The 22,627-nt window shown below is 43.0% G+C and overlaps 1 protein-coding gene across 3 annotated transcripts in view; it reads right to left on the bottom strand.

The window, feature by feature from the left end:
- LCLAT1 (lysocardiolipin acyltransferase 1) overlaps positions 1–22,627 on the bottom strand; it is a 118,442-nt gene continuing 95,815 nt past the window's right edge. For all 3 annotated transcript variants that reach the window (XM_054194060.1, XM_054194059.1, XM_054194058.1), the window contains one exon: positions 1–2,370. In XM_054194060.1, coding sequence (XP_054050035.1) covers positions 1,862–2,370 — 509 coding nt within the window. In that variant the 3' untranslated portion in view covers positions 1–1,861. The remainder of the gene's footprint in view (positions 2,371–22,627) is intronic.

Raw genomic sequence — 22,627 nt, 5'->3', positions numbered from 1 at the left:
TAAATATAAACCTAGCTTTATTTATTTTTTAAGAAAAAAGGGATTAAAAAAATTAGAGTAAAATAGATGGCTTCAAGTACTTTCCGCATAATAAACAATTAGTTATTATAAGCATAGATTAAAAAATACCTGTCACCTCGCAAAGGACAGTTGAATAGAGGCTGGTGATTCGTTTGAAAAATGGCCCTTTGATACAAACACATTAGACAACATGTTCAGTGTTGTAATTTAGAAGAAAACAGATGCGTCTACCATGCCGACCCAATGCTTGAGATATTCCGCACAACACAAGATACATTTCGCACTCTGTACTTCTACATTTCATGGCAATGCCACTCAAGATATGGAGCCAGGCCACCTTGGTTTAGCTCAAACAAGCCTTCATGCAATAAACAACAAATATTTAGTAAGTCAGGAAGGTTTTGCAGCAATACAGTCGATCAAGTGGTCTAACTTTTTTGAGGTTGAAAAATCTAACCTGAAGTGTCTCATAAGTGCTGGCAACGTTTATGTCTTTTACTACGTGACCGTGAACATTACTTGTATTATATATGACAAGGAATACGTTTGAAAGTGCCTTGTCTGGGTTTGAGCCTTCAGAATTTCTGAATGTCATGAAAATAAGGGGAAGTATTCTAGGGGGTGCCCCAAAAGAACCCCTCAAAAATTGCGAAGGAGATGATTGGAAAAATAACGATGTCACCAGGGAATCAAAGAAAATACTGCAAAGGGAAGATGTAGCTCGATTTCCCTGTGCTGTGATAGTCTGAAACCCATCTCTTGCACACATAAGGAGACAACCATTGCATCAGATGCATTTCAACAGGTCTGGCTGATACGCACAGAAGCAGCAGCCTTCCTGCTTATCTGTATGGACTATTCTAAGGAAGCAATGTGAAAACCAAAATAAATGCTTGGGAAAAAAAAAAAGACATCTTGCCTACTCTAAACAAGAAATAAAATGTTTTCAATCAAATAATGTCTACAAGGAGACCTTTTTGAAGAACACTTACCAGCTACTCAGAGACAGACACATAGTTTTGCCCCTACCAGAAAAAAACACCAATAAAAAGAACAAAAAACCCAGCTCCTCTATCCCACAGCTCTGTATACTACAGTAGGAATAAGCCTCCCACAGCTAAAAGGGAGACCGAAACAGTATGAAACAGTGAGAAATCAAAACTTAGCTGCATAGGTCTATTAAATAATCGGTTGAGACTCAAACGGAGGCAGAGCCAGCGCTGTTTTCTGTCCTACAACACAAGACGGCAAGGCTTGAAAAATCCTTCTGAGTGACCAAGCCAGAATGGTTGAACAGTGGCAGGTTCAGTAGTGTTTGAAAAAGCTTATGTGAAAATATTATCTTAAAATAAGTTTGAATATTTGAAAGAGAAAAAAAGAAAGAGAACAACTCCTCCTCCAGCTTCCACCTACCATCAAAACATCGATAAAATTACCAGCCTTCCAAATCCGGTGCTCACTTTATGACAATGTGATTATACAGAAATCATACATCTGTCTCTCTTAGCTGGACAGTTTGGGTTTCTACATGAAAGTTCAGTGCATGTCACATTTATTAACGTCCTTACGATTGTTCGATAATCCAGCAATTTGTTTCTTAATTACAGCAGAATGCAGTTGCTAGCTGCTTGCAAGAGCAATGTTGAAATTACATTCAGAGATAAAAACTACCATTTTCATGTGTAGCAATAACATTTTTCTTTCTTTTCACAGAATCGAGTGCAAATGTCTAACAATGGCGATAGTAAAAGACAATTCTCATGCAAAAATTCTTCCCTGTGCATAAAATTTGCGGGACATCTCAAACCCACCCATTTTTATGTCTTTCTCTACCCCGGAACTAATTGGGTTTTATTTTCGTGTCGTGAAATTTCTGTTGCTTTTTAAAATATCGATGGCAAGCGAGTTCAATTAGTTCCAGCCCACCAAATACCTTTTGCTGTGCAACAAAGAAGACGACCATGGCTGCAAAATACCATCGTGCAAAGCTGTACAGGTACAGCAGCGCAAGCATACCCGGTGGGAACACCGTCCAATACAGGAGCGAGATGCACTTCACCGCGAGGACCCTGAGCTCGGATTTACACGGTGGAATAATGCTTTGCCCTGTTGCACTGAAGCATTTTCCACCTTCATAGAAAAGTCGGAGTCTCTCCTCTTTCTCTTCCCAACGCTTCCGGCACCAAAGCTGCAGCTCCTCCTTAGAAATGGGCACTGTCTCTATGGGATACCTCTGGACGTGGAAGTGAATCTCCTTTGGGAAGTTGCCGTTCAAAAGGTGCTTCTCTGTCTGAGGAATGTTTTGGGGGTACGCCACAGTTATGTCATGGATAGCATCGAGATTGTCACCTAGAAGACAGGTTTTGGGGAAAAAAGATCAATGGCAGGTCATGCAATGGTCAGAACACTAGTTTGTTTCAAGGCGTCATTGAAAACCGTCCAAACTGCGGCAGAAATCCCAAAGATATGTTAGCAATGCAGTTTTTTATCTGCTAGAATCTCTAGAGAGAGGTCGATCTTTTCCCAATCACTATCTGTTCTGAATCCGAGCAGAAGATGTTGGGAACAAAATTATACACAGCACAAAGTAACACAGAATTACAACACAGTGACTAAGAGGATTAAATAAAATTTAAAGGAGAGAAGATGCACATCTGGTCTTGGATAAAGAGCAGAGTATGTGAGATTAATCTTCAGTTATTCATACCTGTGCTGCAAGCTGAAATTGCTTTTAACTAATGAAGTACAGCTCAGTGTATGTTCCTGTGACCACTGAAAAAGCAAGCAGCATACACAATCCTAATTTACTGAAGACTGAGAAAACATACATGAAACATATCTCAGCTAAATATCAGGCGTTCATTAAAGGATGAGGAGTATCTCTGCAGCTCAGCCAGCTTTGCAGAGTACTCCAGTTAACACAATTTCTTTACATCTGACCAGCCGGTACTGTAAGAAGGCGAGCTGCTGCTTACTGCATTCCAGATCTGGTCAAGACAAAGTACAGCATAAATGTACTGGAGAAGCTCAGCTTTAAGCAAATCACACACGGTTACCTATTTGGGTAAAGTGAGTACAGTTAACCATTTAAAAAGCAATTGCAGATTAGAAATTCAAGGGACTACTGATGAAAAACCCTCTACTCTTCATTACCACGCCTGATCGAGCCAACGCGCTCGAAAGGATATCAGTACTGCCAAAGTGGGCTTTGCTAACGTATCTTTGTGCTAAGCGTTTTTACATTTTGCACTTTCTAAATGCCCTCTTTATCCCCCGGCCTCTGACCAGACATTCTTTTTAGATTTCATAAAGTAAACTCTGCTAGTGCAAAACTGATCTAAAAATAGGCGCACGGTGCACTGGATGTTGCATAACTGTTAAGTTCTGCCAGCAGTGATTTATCCCGCTGTTTTTATTTGGCTGGCTGGCTCGGGGCAAGACAGAATTGGAGACTAAAAGCTGTCTCCAGTTACAGCGACTGAAGACTTTTGTTCTCATAGATGATGTCACTTCTCGCGAAGATGATCAAAACCTACTCTTTAGCCCCGCTTCCCCTTTTCATTTGCTCCCCTTCCCTGGCATTTTGGCTTTCCTCACAGCTCTAAAAATGACAGGGACAGAATAGAAAGTTCCTTTAAAAGGCCATGTTCAAAACGATGTATCTAAAGTTCAACTCCAAATATCACAAGAGGGGGAAAATCCCCATTCAGCCTTTGAGAGTATTTTATAACTGGGCTGTCTCATAACGCTCTCTCTCAGACAGTTTTGTGGTAGGTTACTTGGATTTTTTGAAGGCTATATATATGGCTCCTAGGAGGTCCATCAGAGCAAAACTCAATACTCCAGCTTTGGTCTAGCTACGGGATCACAACCTATCTCAGCAGAGAATCACTGTATTCTGCACAGGTAAAACCTTTCAGATTCCTTCCAAGAGATGCCAAAATTTAATGTGTCTTAGAAACCCTGCCCATACAAAAGGAAGCGATGGCCAGCCTGAGGCACCTTAGCACAAAGCGTTTTCATTTTGAGAACTGCTCACATTTTTCCTCCCCCTACTCCAAATATTTCTGCCATCAGAAGGAATTACAGTCACCCTACAGGACAGAGAAAGGCTGCTACATATGCCTCTAAGAGATCCCCATCGCTTAAAATCTGTCTTCGTCCTGATCCTCCGTAGCTCCCCGGGTCCCAGTGGCACATGTCTACACACTTTACCTCAGCCAGAAAAGTCCAGCCTTCCTGAGATCCTTGCATGAAAAAAGCCTTCTATGGAAAGAGTTTTTGGCTACATGGGTTTTTCACCCACCTTGAGTCATTTGTGTCTTTGCAGCTAAACAGTCAGTCTGCCATGACATGCAAACGTTCTTGAAGAATCAAAGCTTTACACATAAGGATCACTGGCACACAGGCCACAGGCAGCAAATCATCAGGGTCGCCTGAGAGACAGATTTTCTGACTCAGTGCAAGTGTTGGACTGGCAGGACTGGGCAGGTCTCCCTGCACCCACACAGCTGGTCTGATACCTTCAGCACGCAGATGTATTTCTGCCCGTGAACTCCTCATCAGAAACAGGGAAGCCTCTACTCCTTACCCAGGGATCTGTAGCATCCCCAGACAGATACCTCCCAGCAGGGCTTCATGCCAGACTGCAGGTGATCTACACTACATTATGGCTTCTAAATTAGTTACCCAGAACAAAGCTCAAAGAGCTGCGTACAGGAGGGTGGATATTACTCTTTCTGCATTACAAATGGGGAAACCGGGGCAAAGGATGATTACGTGAGCTGCTCATTGTGTCCAACTTGAGTCAGTATCTCCTAATTCCCGGTTGCAAGGTTCACCTATTAGGGTGTATTTTACACAAGAAGAAATGAAACTTCAAAGGTAGATTTAGCATATCTGAAAGCACAGAAACATCAGAAAGAGAGAAGACCAGAATACCAGGTTTCATATGCAAGAGGATTAGAGCCTTTCTCAACAGGCCCCTTGTTTGGGTCATACATATTTAAAAACTCCACACAAATGGCAGCCTGAAGCTTTAATTCCCTGGCAAGGCAAACTTGTGGAAAGGAGCAGCTTCAATCAGTTCTCCACAGCTGCTGAAAGAAGCGTGCCCTGCTAGTGTTACGTGCAGTAAAGCGGTGGGACCCACACCGCGCACTTGAACAAAAAGAATCCGCATATTCTCTGCCGATTTATCAGTGGCATCTTTTAATATGGACAGGGTCAATGCATCTCTGCCAAACGTGCTACAAGCGAATCTGCTAAAAAGAAGAAAAGTTACCGCAGCAGATGAAGGTAGACCATTTGTGAGCAAGGACAAAATTCCCTTAGGCTAGGTTTAATCAGGCAGTTCTGAACCTGCATCCTTGGCTAGAGCATCTGTACTGTCTCTGTCTCCCTCTGAAGTTCAGCTCGTTCTTTCTGCAGTCTGGAGATATCTAACAGTACATGTTTCGGATGAAAAGCAAAGTGACAGTCAACCAGCAAACGAAAAAGGATCCTAAGTGAAGACACAAGGCAGTCGCTGATTTTAAAGATCTTTTTTCCACCTGAATTTAAAGATCTGCTTAAAACACCTGCTTCTGCACGTTTTAAGAAGAAATTTCCCTAAGGGAAGTCACGTCATTGTGCTTCTCTAGTGGGTCAAAAATGAAGTAAGCAACTGTATTTGTTCATAGCTCAGAGAACCTATTAATGAACAAACCACTTTTTGCAATGCTTTCAGTGACATCTGAGGGATCTTCTTTATCCTGCGTGTATCCACATCCCATTGGGGAAGGAATCAAGGACAGAGGAAATCAAATAATGTTCACTAATTTTGCATCTGAAATCTAATTAAGCTAAGAAACTGCCATTACGGCTAAAATGACAGGCAGGTAGCCCAGCTTTTCAGGCCAAAGAGACATCAGTTTCAGTTGCTTTAGTGTCTCACGATTTTCTTCCTGCAGTAGTAGAACTACGTATCCTTCATACCCACGAACACTATTCTGTCCCATGCTTTATAAAAGCACCTCAGAAATGGAAAGCTTACTATAGTGCTCAGGAGTGAATACAAAGCTTATTTGCAATTATTGCTACGTGGCTATAAACTGCATAACATGTACAGGATGATTAATCCATGTGGCAGTCTCCATTTTGGGGATGACAAAATGCCTCAAAAGCACTATTCTTTTTCTTTTTAAACATTCTGCGCTCCAAACAAATTTATTTATATTTCAGGCTCTGTTGATACACGACATTACTTCAAGCGATCACAATGCACAGCTGGTTGCTTTGGGCATTGCACTCAGAGGTGGCAGAGGAAGAACTTACCAGGCTCATGACCAAAATAACAGCATCAGAGAAAGGTGCCTTCTTTTAAAAAGTATTTCCAAGGAAAAATCAGGACATTTTCTTTCACTACACCAGCTGTTCCATCAGAATTTTCATTCTGCGTTAGAAGTTGCAGCATCTGGTAACCCAGTAGAGGTGAGGTTGCTGCATCTCCCTGCCCAGAGTGAGTCTGAGCACGTATTCCCTATACACAATGCATGGGCACAGACAGACGGACAGCCCGGATCAACATGGAGAGAAAACACAGCACTCAAGCAAACAAAACGGCCTCATCGTCTTCGCCTCTCTGGCTGATTAGAATAAAGGTCTGCCAGTGGGAATTATATGCACAGGCTATGGATCCCTCCAGCAACTAGCCATAACAGTCTATCCCAGGCTACAGATGGCACTGGGTCCTTGGACTTCCAAGGTGCTGGCACCTGGACACACAAGCCCCTGGGGCCACAGCACCTTTTTTCCAGGGGCTGGTACAGACCCCTCGCACAGACGCACAAGTACTGGCGATCCCTCCAGTAACTGACCTTAGACACTCAGGACCAAAGACTCTAGCTGATCTTTGGATCCTCTCTTCTCCAGTTGCGTCATGCAGAGACAAACAGATATCCAAACTGGTCACAGTTCACCCCAGACCCCACAAGTCTCCGCAGCTGCCAGCTTGGACCTTGCAGTCCCTCCAGTAGCCAAATTTTGACTATCTGACCTCTCCAGTATCTGACCAAGACTTATGGTCACTTTGATACCTGGCTCCCAAGCCTCTTCCCTACTTGCCCACTAGTCCTGCTTGATCACACGCTGACATACGCACCCCCACGACAGACACAGACCCTGGCTCTCCAGTTGCTGGTGCTTGGATCTCCACATGCACACCCACAGAGTCTTCTCACCCAGGACAATAGTTAGAAATGGAGTTTAATGAGAAGATGGGGCAGACTGTGCTATCAGGTGCAAGGCAGGGCCAGGCAAGCGTACTGATGAGCCCCATTGACATGGGACCAGCTCCTTTTACCCCTTATTCCTCTATTTTCTCAAACTTGTTCTTCCCAAGCCACCTTGAACCACCTCTTTCCCCACTTTGGTTCCTCCCCCAAATATACCATAATAAGTCTTGTACAATCCCCAAATTCTCCTCTTGTGCATCCCATAACAAGTCCCGAAGCCCTGCAAGCAGTAACACCAGTTCATCTTTAAGGTGATGGACAAGAGCCTCTCCCATTGACTCACTGTGATGGGTGTCACCCCTGGCCCATGGGCTGATGGCTCCCCCACAGAAGCCCTCAGAGGAGCCAAGGTAGGGGATCTATTTCTCTGTCTGAGCTTTAGGGTTTTCTCTACCTGCCATTGTGTTCCTGTGCTCCTCTGCATGTGTGCAGACAAGCCTTTCATCTCACAACCTATTTATAAAACCTTACAACCAAGAGCCTCTCATTAGGTTCAAAATAAAGATATCACAGGTAAACTGAAAATTACTTTTAATTGTGCACGTTAAATAATACAATATCAGCCCAGTATTTTAATTCCAGGGGGTGAAAAAATAGCCCGAATGTAAAAGGAAGCGTTAAACTACTTTAAGCTGCTTTCAAATACATCTGCAAAGCAAATATTGCAAGGTAGCTGCAACTGGTGAAAACTGCCTGAAGTGATGCTCAGCCCAACAGCACAGTCCCAAATAAGCGGGCTGGTTGGATGGACCCATGCCCTGTGCTGTAAGGATCATGCTCAGGAGCTCGGGCACTGCTCGTTCCTCAGTTATGATTCACATCAGTGACAAGGACACTTTCTTGCTCGTACTCGGGACCGAGCAATGCTGAGCAAGCCCAATGCGAGACAGAAGGATCTATATAAGCAGCAACTTGAGGGCCGAAATGATGATTCAGAACAAAAGCTCTTCAAGCCAAGATGACCATCAGTGAGCCAGAAATGAGGATGGGCCCCAGGCAAATCCATGCAAGGAACTGCTCAGGCTCTCAGCAGCCTCCAAGGTGAACAGGCAGCTGAGTCTCCCTGGCATTAACAGTGGTGGCTATTACCATTTCCATCCCTAGCGAGGATCTCAGCAGCCATAATTTGTCCTACTTTAGCTGTCATTGACATTACTTTAAATCATACAAGGATTATACAGTCTCTTCCCCTGTATTGATCCAGTAGAGAAGATGCTATTCTTAACCACAGTACATCACAGAACAGCGTGCCAGGGAGTTGTTGAGCCAGAACGCGGAGAGGTATATTGAGATGGTCTCACAACAAAATATTCACGATAACCTTAAAATAAGCTGTTCTGTGAGAAGTGGAACCAATATGTGAGGCCCCTGCCCATTCCACCTCCCACCACAACATAACTGTAACTCCTTTCTCCTGCAAAGCAGCATACCTGTCCCTTCATCACACAGCAACAGATGCTTCATATAGCTCCAGGCTTCCATAAAACACTGGTTGTAGCTCCCCCCTACACCCTTTAATATCATAGAATCATAGAATCATTTAGGTTGGAAAAGACCCTTGGGATCATCGAGTCCAACCATCATCTCCACTCTACAAAGTTCTCCCTTACACCATATCCCTTAACTCCACATCTAAACGAGTCTTAAACACATCCAGGGATGGTGACTCCACCACCTCCCTGGGCAGCCTATTCCAGTGGCTGACCACTCTTCCTGTGAAGAATTTTTTCCTAATGTCCAGCCTAAACCTACCCTGCTGCAGCTTGAAGCCATTCCCTCTTGTTCTATCGCTAATTACCTGTGAGAGGAGACCAGCACCAACCTCTCTACAATGGCCTTTCAAGTAGTTGTAGAGAGCGATGAGGTCTCCCCTCAGCCTCCTCTTCCTCAAACTAAACAGTCCCAGCTCCTTCAATCGCTCCTCAAACTTTATATATATTCATATATATCCTCAACTTTATATATATTTCTTTAGGAAACCTAGCAGAAGGAGGCTTGGCATTTCTGTAAACAAACTGATCAGCAACATAATCGAAACAGATACGTAAACAAGCAGAACAAAACTAATTATGTTTCACAATATCTGAGTATTGTACATTAGCTTTGAGACAAAATACATTTTTGGACATTAAACCAAAAGCCATCTAAAAGTGCTTACTGGGAAATATTACTGTCTTGTCTCCTGAGATTTGAGTCATTTTATTTTGAGAACACAGTATCAGGAGGGAGCAGCTTCAAGGATTTACAGCCTCTCCTGGGAAATATCATCTTTGTGAAGATTTAAAACTTCAGGCAGCCCTCTTTAAAGCAGCAGTGTCAGCCAGGGTTAATCTAAATCACTTTCAACTCAGTAGTTATTGGAAATCTTTTTTGGGTAAGTGTAGCAATCAAATAAGCAAACAAAAAAAGACAGAACGATAATGCTGGCCTTGATTAACAAAGAAGAGCGATCCTGCATACCAATTCTTTCTTTAGCAATCTGATTTTCCACCCATGTTGTGATACAAGGAGAGAGGAAGACGTTCCACCTGCTGACACTAAGGAGTTGTGACCTTATAGCAGCTTGCCAATATCTGAAGGGGGCCTACAAGAAAGCTGTAGAGGGACTTTTTACAAGGGCATGTAGTGATAGGACAAGGGGTAATGGCTTCAAACTGGAAGAGAGCAGATTTAGATTGGATATCAGGAAGAAATTTTTCACTGTGAGGGTGGTGAGACACTGGCCCAGGTTGCCCAGAGAAGCTGTGGATGCCCCATCCCTGGAGGTGTTCAAGGCCAGGCTGGATGGGGCTTTGAGCAACCTGGTCTGGTGGGAGGTGTCCCTGCCCACAGCAGGGGGATTGGAACTAGATGATATTTAAGGTCCCTTCCGCCCTGAACCATTCTATGATTCTTGTTCTTGAGGGTGGGAGCCTGGGGAAGGGACAGCCCTGGCTGCTTCCTGCTTCCCAGCAGGAAGGAACTGTGCTCTGGGTGCCGCATACTGGAGTAGAAGACTAGCGGGATCCACTAGGAGGTACCTCTAGCCGGTGGTACAAAGATCAAGAGATATAAGGACATCCTCATAGCTATCAGCAATCATCGTGTGTGCTTAATTCTTTTGTTAAATACATTTAAATCACATAGTTTTGCAGCTTGATGCCACATCTCATTCATGTGTAAAATAATACCACTAACTGAAGTTGTTGGGGGGGAGTGGAGGGGGGAAATCCGCTTTGACTTTGAAATCTCTGTAAATACCTCATTTAATTATTTTAAGACCAGACTGGAACATTATCATCATCTAATCTGATCTCCTGACTAACACAGGCCATGGGAGCTTATGCAGAATGCTTTTGGTTTTGCCACGGGATGTTGTAAGACAGACATCCTGCGCTGCCTTAAAGCTTTTAACATGAGGTAGGCAATTCCTCTAATTAATTTATTTCTTTTTAAAATCAACATCGCTACACTGAACTTGTAATGCCAATAAAATCTAATCGACTGAAATGCCTCTTACAGATTGAGTGATTGTTTGCAGGACTATAAACCAACGTTACTACAGCGGCAGGAGTAGATGTCCCTCTTTTCTATTTGAAGGCGAGGGATGCTCTTTCCTTCAGCAGACACATCTGCCGGCTCCCTTCCTCCTCTCCAAACCACATCACAGCTAATAAAGAAGGAAGACACGGTGTAGGTCAGTTACGGTATGAGAAGTCAGTGCTGTGGGAAAGCTGGGAAAGCTAAGAACAGATCCAGAAGTATATTATCCGGGTCTGCAAGTTCAGATGTATCAAGTGCTAAACTGAGTCTTAGTTCGTGGATTAAACTGTACAAAAATAGTTAGGCGCGTGTCAAGCCGAAGTGAAATACAGAAGATTTGGCTCGTAATTACCGCATGCGTTGTTTGCACAGCTACACTTTACGGGCAAAATGCAAGTATGGGTTGGGGTGCTGGGTTCCATGTGTTTCACAACACTTTACAACCTCCTTTACAGATACAACTCTACCTTGCCACCTCCCCAGACGCGGGCCCTCCCACCCAGCTGCTACCAAAGCCACAGCCAGCTCCTCTGGAACACCACACGTGGCTCCTGGGTACCACTGTCAACACAAAGCCACTAATGCCTTCAGGAACAGCGTCTGCTCGTTTTAAAGAGGAATCTCCGGCCAGAGGAGGGAAGGGTGCACAGGGGCTGCTGCCTTTTTGTCTTCCCTCCCTGGCTCCAAAGGGTTATTTTACAAATTGCAAAGCAAAAGCTGCGTTCAGCTGTAAATAAAATACAAAAATATGTGGAGAGGAGGGAGAAAAAGGATGAAAGGGTTGGAATAACAAGTTATTTCCAGTCACTAGGGATGACCAGGCATAACTGACTTACAGCTCTTTACTATACAATTCCCAAACTATATTTATCAAATCCAGATAACAAAAATGCCATGATTATTCCCCTGCCGGCATATCTGCTCATTCCCGGCCTCCCATACTACACGTTTGCTCTATATACACATACGGGATTTGGTTTCCATAGGTATGTTACATGTTGGGAAGAAGAAAACTGTTTCTAGGCTTCTAAATACACTACTACTTATTCATACAGAAAAATGATATTTCACATAACAGACAGACACTGACGCACTGGTATGCGACTCTCCCACTCCACTAAGCTCTAACATGAATTTCCTGGCAAGCAGCCAACAAATTTAGATGAGAATCACAATTATGCTTGAAATAAAGATAATTTACTCTACCGCAGTGAAATCCTTTTAAAAAGCATCGCATGCACTCTACCTTGTCATGACAAGACGTCTTTCTAGACAGGCAAATGTACATAAATTAAGAAATGGCTGGTTTTTTTAAACTTTTATAAAGCAAGCTAAACTAGTCATCCATTTCTGGAAAGCTAAGTATCATTACAATTAAGCAAAAATAAGATACAAAATACCCTTAAAATAAATCATACATGCACACATACACAACAAAGCATGTATATGCAGCTCAGCCTTATTCTTTTCTTTTAATTAACACACTATCCACTTAATTCCTCTGTTACTTGTTTGAAATCACCGGGAATCTGAGAAAGAAGTAATCCACCCATGTGCATTTCTTTGCTCTTTGCCTGGATGAACAATCTCTCCCCAATGCGGATGAAATTAAGCATCAGTCTCTACAAGAGAAAACACATCCCTATTCAAGGTACTCCAGCTCTGCCAGGATTCAGCTGTTGCATCTGCAATTTCCACTGACATTTCTGACTGGCCTCACTGAGTTAACAGTGAAGCAAACCGCTCTGGAACAGTTTACGTACACAACTGCCATACCAATGATGCTCAACATTACAGGACATTACTGCTAGGTAAACAACGCAGCCGGCTTAAAACCTGGAATTTTTGGAAGAGTGCTGCATTTTTCAAGATGTAAGGAGTAGCAGTATGTATGAACTGCCATGTTGTAGCACAAAAGTGTATGTTAAGCTTTCAGCACCCCAATTGAGATACAAGAATTAAAGGGGATACCCTTCCCAACCTCCCTGTTCATTCTATTACATGTTATTTATTTCCCCCCAATTCTTCCGAAACCATTGCTCATACTCTTTTCAAGTACATCTACCTTTTCTTTTTTTTAAGTAGCGTTAGGATTTTCAGGGATGTAGGGTAGGAACTTTCTCCTCATTTTCTCATTGTTTTTAATCACTTTCAAATTGTTTTAGACAGAGGAACATTAGACCCCATCTGATCTGCAGAGTGACCATGCAACTTATTTTGAGTCTTGTCTTTCGTGAAGTCACCACAAAGCTACTGTGAGACACCATCAGGAGCAGAGAAAAGTAATTCACCACAGATAGTCAGAAGGAAGCAGTTGTGGCAATTTCTGCTCCGTAATCAGCTGATCGAAGTGCATCCTATCTCCTCAGGAGCACCATGGACTTTTCACTTTCCATCAGCCCTTAGTTCACGCCAACAGAAGGACAGTGCTATGAATAGCACACCACCATCCAACGCAGTATTTCAACAGTAGCAATAAGTAAATAAACAATGGCTAGTAAAGAAAAGAGATTTTATTCTTGGCTTCTAGTGCATTACTCCCATTCTTTCCTACAATTCAGATTTAAAGTTCAGCTTCCTTTCCTCGCTTTATTCTATTTTTCTTCCTTTTTTTAATGGCTACAGATGAGTAACCTAATGTTCAATTCAGCGCGCTTTGCCATCTGTTCTTATCACTACCCAAAGTCAACCGCTAGAGAGTACTCTTTAGCTGCTTAGTGACCTGACACGGGTTTGTAACCCTGCCCTCTTCAATCTGTCCCACGCATCGCTCACAGTGAGTGCAGCCTTCAGCAGCCCCAGGAAAAGCAATCTGGAATTAAGGGTCAACTTGGATTCCTCGCAATACAAAAGACAGGCCAGATGACATACCCAGGACCATTATATTTGGGGTACACGAGAAGAAACTGAAAACGCATTCAAACTTCCGAGAGATTCGATATTACAAATACGGCCCATACCAAACCAAAGCACTAGATGAAAACGTACCCTGCAGCAAAAATAGAGTATGAACTAGATGTTGAAAAAAACACCTGCTAGCAGCCACCTCAAATATTTGGATGGAGTGTTTCCACAGACGTCCTGAGCCGATCTCTTGCATTTCATGCCTTGCCGATTTGTGCTATTGCCATTCTTGGTCACAGAGGTTTGTTTTCATTTCTGCGTACAAAGCAAGAGGAATGCAGAACAGCACCAGCAGCCTGACAAGAAGGCATTATTTCAGCACACAGAAAATGGTGAGGCTTGTAACTTCTCTCTGCTGGATGTAGATACTAAAGCCACATCACGCTTTTGCTCCACCTTGTCTTAAATCCAGGACAAGGATTTTGCTCTGAAAACATTTCATATTCTGCCGTTAGAAGAACTTCTGTCAGGAACGTCTGTTTTATTATCCAAATTTGCAGCTGAACCATATTTACATAGAAACGAGCTCATCTATACATCTCACTGAGTGAAATCAGTTTGGGGCAAAGCAGCATTCGGGCTTCTACTAAGCAGCAAAGCCCTCGTTGAGAATTAGTCAACAAAACAGAGGCTCCGACATACTTCAATCTTCCGTTCTTTACTGTAACCCTCTAGACGCAACTTAACCCTTTGATATTCAACTCTAACACCACTAATTCACTTTCCATGTTGTTTTTCCCCTCTGCTGATCGACCACGCAAACCGTGGAGCCCCCTGACACGGAAGCATACAGCGCATACGCACATACAGCATTTAGACCCATGGCTGCCTGCACCAAGATAGCAACTTATTGTTCCCAATCCCCTGGTGCTAAAACAGTTTCCACCAGACCATGATACACATAAGTGGACAAATCTTATTAAATTTAATCAGCCCAGTACTTGGGGGAGCCATCTTAATCAGAAAGGGATTTAATGAAAAGCCGCAACTCCAATGAATACTCTTTAATTACGACTGACTAATATTTATCCACAAAGAGGAATTTGTTTCAGGATTAGTCTGAGACCTGGAAGAAGCCGACGACATCAATTTAATAATGGAATGCCTAATTAAAGTATAATGGAAACCTAATTGTGATATACTGCTTTGTAGCACACATGATTTATTTAGAACAATTGCTTTTCACTGGGCTCATTAGGGAAAGTTAAACAAAACACAATAGTAAAAAAGAATAGGGAAAAACAGACACACTGGAACTTCCAAGATGATTATAATCAGCTGATGAAAGACAATGACATATTTGTCAGATAAAGCACTGCCATCCCTCCACAGGCTGTGGTTAAAATTTCTAAAAAGTATAATGATTATATAGTTCCTTTCCTCCGTAACGACATGGGATCAGACCCAAACCCTGCTGCAGCTACTTGTTGGAGCTCCGCTGGTGGAAAGAAGCCGTAAAGTTGAAGGGTCTGACTGTCTTCGGATCCTCCTCATGCAGAGAAACCTCACGTAGCACACGGGCCACCCTCCCAGCCACTGCAGAAGGAGAGCAGCCAGGGCAGAGCAACCAGCCCAAACCCCCCCCAGCCCTTCCGACCGGCAGCCCGCGGGGACAGCTGACTGCTCTCAAGCAGGATGTGTTTCTTTAAGAAGGCACAGCCCTACAGGTAGGTACCAATGGCACATAACTGAGTGTCTCCAATTTTTCTTTCCCTATATAAAAACAAAGCAAGCTGCTCAAGTAATTCTTACTGTAAAGCCAAACATCCTCCTGTTTGCATTCTGATGGCACTGGGGTGGTGGTTCCCCCAGTAAATGGGTTAGCTGCCACCCCCCTCATTCACTCAAACCAAGGTGAAGAACATGCACTGTTTGTCCTGCATCACACTTCTACAGTGTCAATGTAAACAGCACTTGCTGACCCTCAATGTTTTCTTCCCTTCACTGGTGAAAGTGCTAGGAAGAAAAATGGAGCATGGAAAGGAGCTGCTCCTCCACCCTGTGGTGCCCTGCAGAAAACAGACACGGGGAGGTCCAGGAGCAGATGAGCTTCCTCCAACAGCAGCTTCTGGAACCACTGATCAATGCCCTTATCTCCAGCTCATGTATGTTTAACTGGTGATGTGCGAATGGCTGTACCAGCGGAAGCTGTCATGACAGTGTCGTGGAACAGAAAAAGCATGTGTGAAAACACCGCATCGTGGCCTTGCAGATGAATGAGGGATTGCAGTCATTTTAAATGCACAGCAGCAAAAAGATCTGTCTCTCGAAATAAAATGATTTGCTAATGGTTTTGTTCCAACTACTGCTGTTCATCGGGATGCTTAGGAAAAATTATGCTAAAGTCAATCCTTAGAGTGAAAATGAGCGGAGACTGCTGAGAGTGCCTGAACAGTCACTCCTGTGCCCAGATGGAAGCCTAATTCTGCACATCCATCTTGTACTTCCCACATGTGTGATGTTGTCAGTCTGCCAGCCTGAGAAGTAAAAACCGAATTCCTGCCTCAAGGACAGCAAAAGAGTCAGATAATGGGCCAGTGGTTCATCTTCAGATCTGGTCTCAGTATTGCAAGAACAAGGCTGAAAGATGCCACTTAACCAAGTACACAAAGGCCCAACACTGAGCCAAATGCATTGCTCTGCTCAATGCAAATAAGACCAGGTTTAGGCTTATAATCTACACATTGTACCTTCACGTTAAAGGTGGGCTTTGCAGTGGTCTGCTGGTTTTTTATACCGAGCAGTAGGCAATCCCATGCTGGCAGCTGAAGCCACAGATGAGAAAATGCTGTAAATCCTTGTTGTGCAGGCCTCTTTGAACTGAAGTCTAAAATTGGTTTCCTGAAAATATCTGCTATAAACTTCCATCTCTGAACTCCGGCGGAACATTTAACTCCATTGGCACCGCATGCTAGAAAGCACTGAGAGCAGTCATTAATGTTTTTAACATTACTTTTTGACACAAATATGAACATGTACATAACTGAGCCACAATGAATAAAATCAACTTAGGCAGTTCAGTTTATTTCATAGGAATTACAGAAACAAATTGACTGCAAGTTAAAAACTCCATTGTTGTCAGCACACAATTGTTTTCCTTCAATGTTTTAACTCGGGAAAAATGAAGCCCCCTAAATTTCACACAGAGCATTGAGAGGACAATGCTTAATTAAGGGGAGAAACTATTTGTCATAGCAGAAAATCCTTTTGAGCTCTGTTTTCCATAAATGCACTTTGCTATATCTAACACATTTGAGTTCAGAAACACTTTCCCTCAAGACCGCCTGAACAACTCAGCGTGTTGCTCCCCCCAGGGCTTACCACTGAAAGCACAAAAGACATCGTGTAGTCCTCGTTCCACAACCTCCTCCACCAGGGAGATCCCGAGGTGTACAGGGACAGCAAACAGAGATCGGAAACATGCCTATCAGTAGCACATCCCAGAAAACTCCATGTTCCTCGGCAGTACCTTGGTATTTTCCCTCAAGTGTACATAACACGGTTCACTACAGCCGACATCGACCCTTGCTAGTCTCAATGGCCGTGAATAAGCTAGACACCATCTGCACCGACTTTAGGAGAAGACTGCTATTCTCACTCATGTTTGGTCTATGGACACAGACAACTGTGGAGAGCTTTGTCCAGGAGGGAAAGGACAGGAGCCCTCCTGATCACCCATAAACGCACCAACACCTCTGCTCTGGAGGAATGAGAGTTAGGGAAGAAACCTGGATATGTGGTAAGCTCTGAAATGCCTGCAGGAAGGCTTTGCCACGGTACAGCACAATGTCTTCATCAGCCAGGAGCAACTGTATGTCTCCCATTTTCCATCCCTGTGGGAGGGAAAAAGGCTGCCCTTAGAAATGGGAACAAAGATGTTGCCACTGGTTCACATGGCAGGTCAACAAAGGTGGTGAGAGAGTTCAAGTTTACCTGAAGAGCATAATTTCTCATCCGAGGAAAAGTTAAAGTTAGACTTTTTGAGAGCTGCAGAATGATGAGCTGCCAGTTGGTCTTTCACAAATAAATGATGGGGTGATGAAAAATCCAGTGTAGCTTGTCTGAGTTCAAAGACAGTTTAGCTCTAAGGGGTAGTGCTGGTAAAAACCTTTCTCTCTGTGGGCAAACACAAGCAAAGGAGAACTCCAGCAGCTTTGTGATACTTTTTGAAACATGGAAAACATGACGAATGCTGAAACCCAAAGTCCACCACTCATCTCAGTATGTTTTCTGCCTAAGCAATGGTGACACAAACTAACTCCCACCAAGTCTTCCATCTGCCCTGGTTCTGAGATCATTAAAAACAAGTAAACAAACCAAACAATAAGCAATTATAGCATGAATATCTCTAGAACAACACATAATTAGTGACTGAGACAAAAGAAATACATATGAACCAAAAAGATCTCTTATTTTTATTCTCCCAAAGCCATGTCAACCTACAGTCATAAGTTCATTAAGTAACGCCAGTAACTTTAACCATGTTGCTCTATCGTAGAAATGGCCTTTCAAATGGCAAGGCTGCCAACAAAATCCATTTGACAAACTGACCACTTCCATTCAAACACCTGCAGTAACTCATATTTAAGTGGACTGCACACCATAGTGACAAGTTCTTTGGTTGGTTTATAAGATATATCGTACCTCAAATCAAAACACAGTGTTAGAAGAGTAAGCATGCTGTTGCAGTAACAGCTAATGTCTCAGAGAGGTTACAAAATGGAATGTTTTTCTAGATCAGTCTGTGATCTGAGAAGTCGTCACAGTATCACTCCACTCTCACCAACTGCAGACATGAATGAATAATTCCATCCATAGAATAAAACCCTGGCACACTTTGGCATTTTAAATTGACTAGTACATTGAGTTATGGTGCTGCTTGTGATGAAATAATGTTGTAGGCAAGAGCCCCAAGATGGAAATGAACTGGCTACTGTCCATCTGTCTTCACTGACTTTCAAAAAACTTCCCCCTTGACACTAAGAGTGACAAAATAGGCACCAACACGTTTTTAGACTCATTGGTAAATTATCTTACCTAATCTGAAATAGGAAACTGATGGAGGTCTGGAAGGCTGTCTAACTTTATTGTATTCACATCTTTAAAGCTATTTTGGGTACTTCTCAGTTACAATTACAGGGCATATTTTATTTCGCTCCCTGAGCTATACACCTTCAAGGCAACTAGCAGAGATGTACATGGTAGTAGACTGATACAGCTGCATCTACACTGCTCTTCTGGCAATCCCAGGACAGGCACGAGGCCAAATTAACTACCTGTTCCTAGTTACTTCCCAGGAGCATCCTCCTGGGGCTAGCTGTAGGAAAATCCCACTGGGATTTCCAGAGGGAAAATTTCAGATGTGTCCAGTGCTTAGGGAAAAAAACCCAAACAAACAGCTCTTTTATTTGCCGGACTGGGACTTGGTGGTCTTTGTCACCTCCAGCCAGGTTAACATCAGGCAGGGTACACATATTATGCAGGGTCCTTCACAGAAAGGCCTTGGTACCACCTGCCAGTGGTGCACAGTGGGATTTCTACAGAGCCTGAAGTGACAGTAACTGCAAGGGTAGAGTGGGAAGACCTCTTGCTGAGTTCTGTCAGTAGCCCAGACCCAAGACCTTCCTCAGAGTCACCCGGCTGAGCACAGAACTCCTGAGCCAGGCAGCTCAAGCACTGAGGCTGGGTCCTGAGAAGTCCAGACCCTGCGCTTTGGCTATACCATCTGCAATAGAAGTATACATTACATCGATCTATAGCTAGCATAGGCATACAAAAACGTAATTAGAGTTTATATAGCAATGTGAAAAATACACAATAGTAGTCAGACTCCTAAAAAAGAACTGTATACCGTAAAAGGGGAAAAGAGAAGATGAACAATTGCCTTCTCTTGTTTTCCTGTATTGAAGACGCGCTTTACTACCAATGGTTGAACTCTATGATGCACAATTTTGAAGTATGCTATAAAACCAGAAAAGTATCCCCTAAAGCAAGATGAAGATGACTAAATGCTGAGAAAGTACGTACTATCAAGGAAGGATTTTAAAATTGATGAAAAGCCCATCGTTTTGTCCTGACATCAGTGGGACCTCAACTAAAAATGTTGACACTACAGCTGATCTATGGAGCTGCTTCTGATTTACTGCACACGATGCTTCCCCTTCATGATCTACTGTCTGAAATTCTTAGCCAGTAACAATACCTGTCTCATTTTTGAATACTGAAAAAGGGAACAGCAGAGCAAAATACCACCAAATGCATGATGCCCTGAATTCCTGATTCTTAAGTATACATTCTCAAAGGGCTGTTTTAAGAAAATATTTACTTTTTGGTTGTTATGGTGATCATCTTTTCACAGCAGTTTATAAAAATAGGAATGGCTAATAATAAAAATCCAAAGGAACCTAAGGCACTAAAAAAGGAATATGGCATGCAGATTTGTCTGCTTCAGAATAAATCTGCATATAGTGTCCTGCAGCAGCACGTTTTACAAAGGGAATTAAAGCCATGAAATTAACATTTTAATGAAGTAGAGAGACCATTGACGTCAGGACTACTCACTGATTGCTGCTTCCAGGTGGCCTAATGAGATGAAAATGAAGTTTATATCTTCAGCTAGTCTAAGCCAGGCTTGTTTTGTGACTGTGATTGAATTTAAATGAGAAGATACTGCTGTGTGCAAACATGTCTAGGCTGGTAAGTAGCCTTATCACATCTAAGCATAATAAATGCTTGATTTTAAATATTTTATGTTAAGAAAAGGCATTTCAGTCTTCCTTTCAATGTAAATGCAAAGCCAAAGGTTTATCATTAATTGTATAGTGTGCCACAGCTTTTTTACTGGTTGCTCCAGGAATTCCCATATAAAATTTTTACTGCAAGATGTGCTCGTTTATCTATCAAGACACAGAAAACATTCTGGATTACAAAGGTGAAGTAGGAAATCATAAATCCAATCTAGCTTGTGAATAACCCCCAGTGTGATGTTTTGACACCAGCGGCATGTCAGGCATTAAGGTACGGTGATGGAAATGTGAGACCACCATGTATTGTGAAACACAATACACAATAAACACAACAAGGCACTGCAGCACATCATAAATTCCATGTTCCTAAATGCCACTGAGAGAGCTGCATTTCATTTTCTGTCTTCACTGTCCATAGTGAATAGACATGTATAAATATTCTTCATTATTTCTTATTAGAGGAATGAATCAATATTGGGTTTGCTCTAAATACCATATTTCTACCTAGAGAAGGAGACAACCATCGTGCTGGGGACATACCCTCAGGATTCCTGTGAAATCCTCTGAATAAATTTATTACTGTTTCACTTTCTACCCCACACTACAATATCAAAAAATAAATCAAAAACCAAGCCCGAAGCCCACCTCAGTTCATAACACTATACATATTATTTAAGTCCAATTCTCACTTCATTCCTGGGTTCACACATCTGTGACGTAGTCTTCAACAGTACTAATTTCTCACCTCATAAGATGTCCTGACATGCAATCTGCTGCTGCTGTTATAATTGATCAGCACTAGAGACTGGAGCAGAGCAGGGCTGGAGAAATATAGAAAATAAACTGACTGACCTTCCAGCTCAGTTTTTCTCCCGAGTCTGTAACCTAGAGCTAAAGAACAGCAATAAGGGGATGTGTTTTAGTCCCTTTACACAATATCCTCTATTTTGTCCATTATAACATACATAGTTGTAGGTTCATAACAAGGAAAAAAATAGCCCATCAATAGCTCTTTTCTCTTTTTAAAATCTGAAAACTACACAGGAAACCACTACTATGGAAATCCCCTTGTTCCTCTGCAAGATGGGGTTACTAATGTTTACTACTTTTAGCAGACTGCTTGTAAGCCTTTTATAGACATCAGCTTTCCAGGCAAGATGCATCTCTGGATACAATATCTATATTTGCATTCCTTTTTTTTTTCCCTTTTTCTTGTCTCCTTGGAACAAGGCTGTTTGCACATGGATTACATTTGAGGATTCAGTAACTAGCTTTAAAGAATGCCCCCGCTGGTAACGTAACAGTACTTACCATGCTTGAAGCCACCCCTCAACAGCATGGCCAAGCGATCTTCCTGACTGTCGAGGTGGAGATTTCCAGAAATCTCATTCTGTTTAAGATCTTACTAGGTAGGAGGCACAGAGAGATGGCTTGGAAGGACTTCATGAAACATGCACCATACCCTGTCATGAGAACTCAGACGCAGGGAAAGTGACTGCTCAAAGCAGGAGGAACAGCTGGCAGACACGTATTCGAGATGCTCTTGTATCGTCAGCAGAATGTTCTTATGGGCAAATACACACATCTGAGCTCAGGACTGCTGTATGACCCCTAGGACCCCTCACTATGACCCCTATGACCCCTCACTCTGAAAGGAGTGATCCTGCTGCCTCCTGCACCACGCTGCACGCTCCAGTTGTCCCCCCTGATCCTGCAGCAAGCCCTTTCAGCACACGGAGCCAGCAGAAGCTAACCCTGCCGAAGAGCCCTGCTGGCACTGGGGCTGCTGGGGAATCCGAACCCCTGACTATTGACAGAAGCAGGACACAGGTCTTCCTGCTGCAAGGTCACGGAGTCACAAGAGCTTGTCAGGCTGGACTGGATACTATACACACAGCGCGCTTCCATGTTAGAAACTTCTTCCTTCATCCACCAAAAGAGGATAAGCACTCTCTGCTTCCCGCACCCATCCAAGATGTGGGTGTAGGCTTCTCTTCTTACGGCAGAAGACCCAACCTGCCGCTCACATCTGTTGTGTTGGTAAGATGCAGAAACAAGATTACAAAGAACACAGCGTCCTTCTGTAATTCATATGAATTCTGGGCCAAGGGTTGGAACATTTTTTCTTCATTATTCTACCACTGCCTAGAGTAGCATTTT

This window comes from Rissa tridactyla, chromosome 3 (assembly GCF_028500815.1).
Source record: "Rissa tridactyla isolate bRisTri1 chromosome 3, bRisTri1.patW.cur.20221130, whole genome shotgun sequence".
NCBI lineage: Eukaryota > Metazoa > Chordata > Aves > Charadriiformes > Laridae > Rissa > Rissa tridactyla.
The sequence above is the reverse complement of the archived record's forward strand: the minus strand, read 5'-3'. Positions and strand labels throughout refer to the sequence as shown.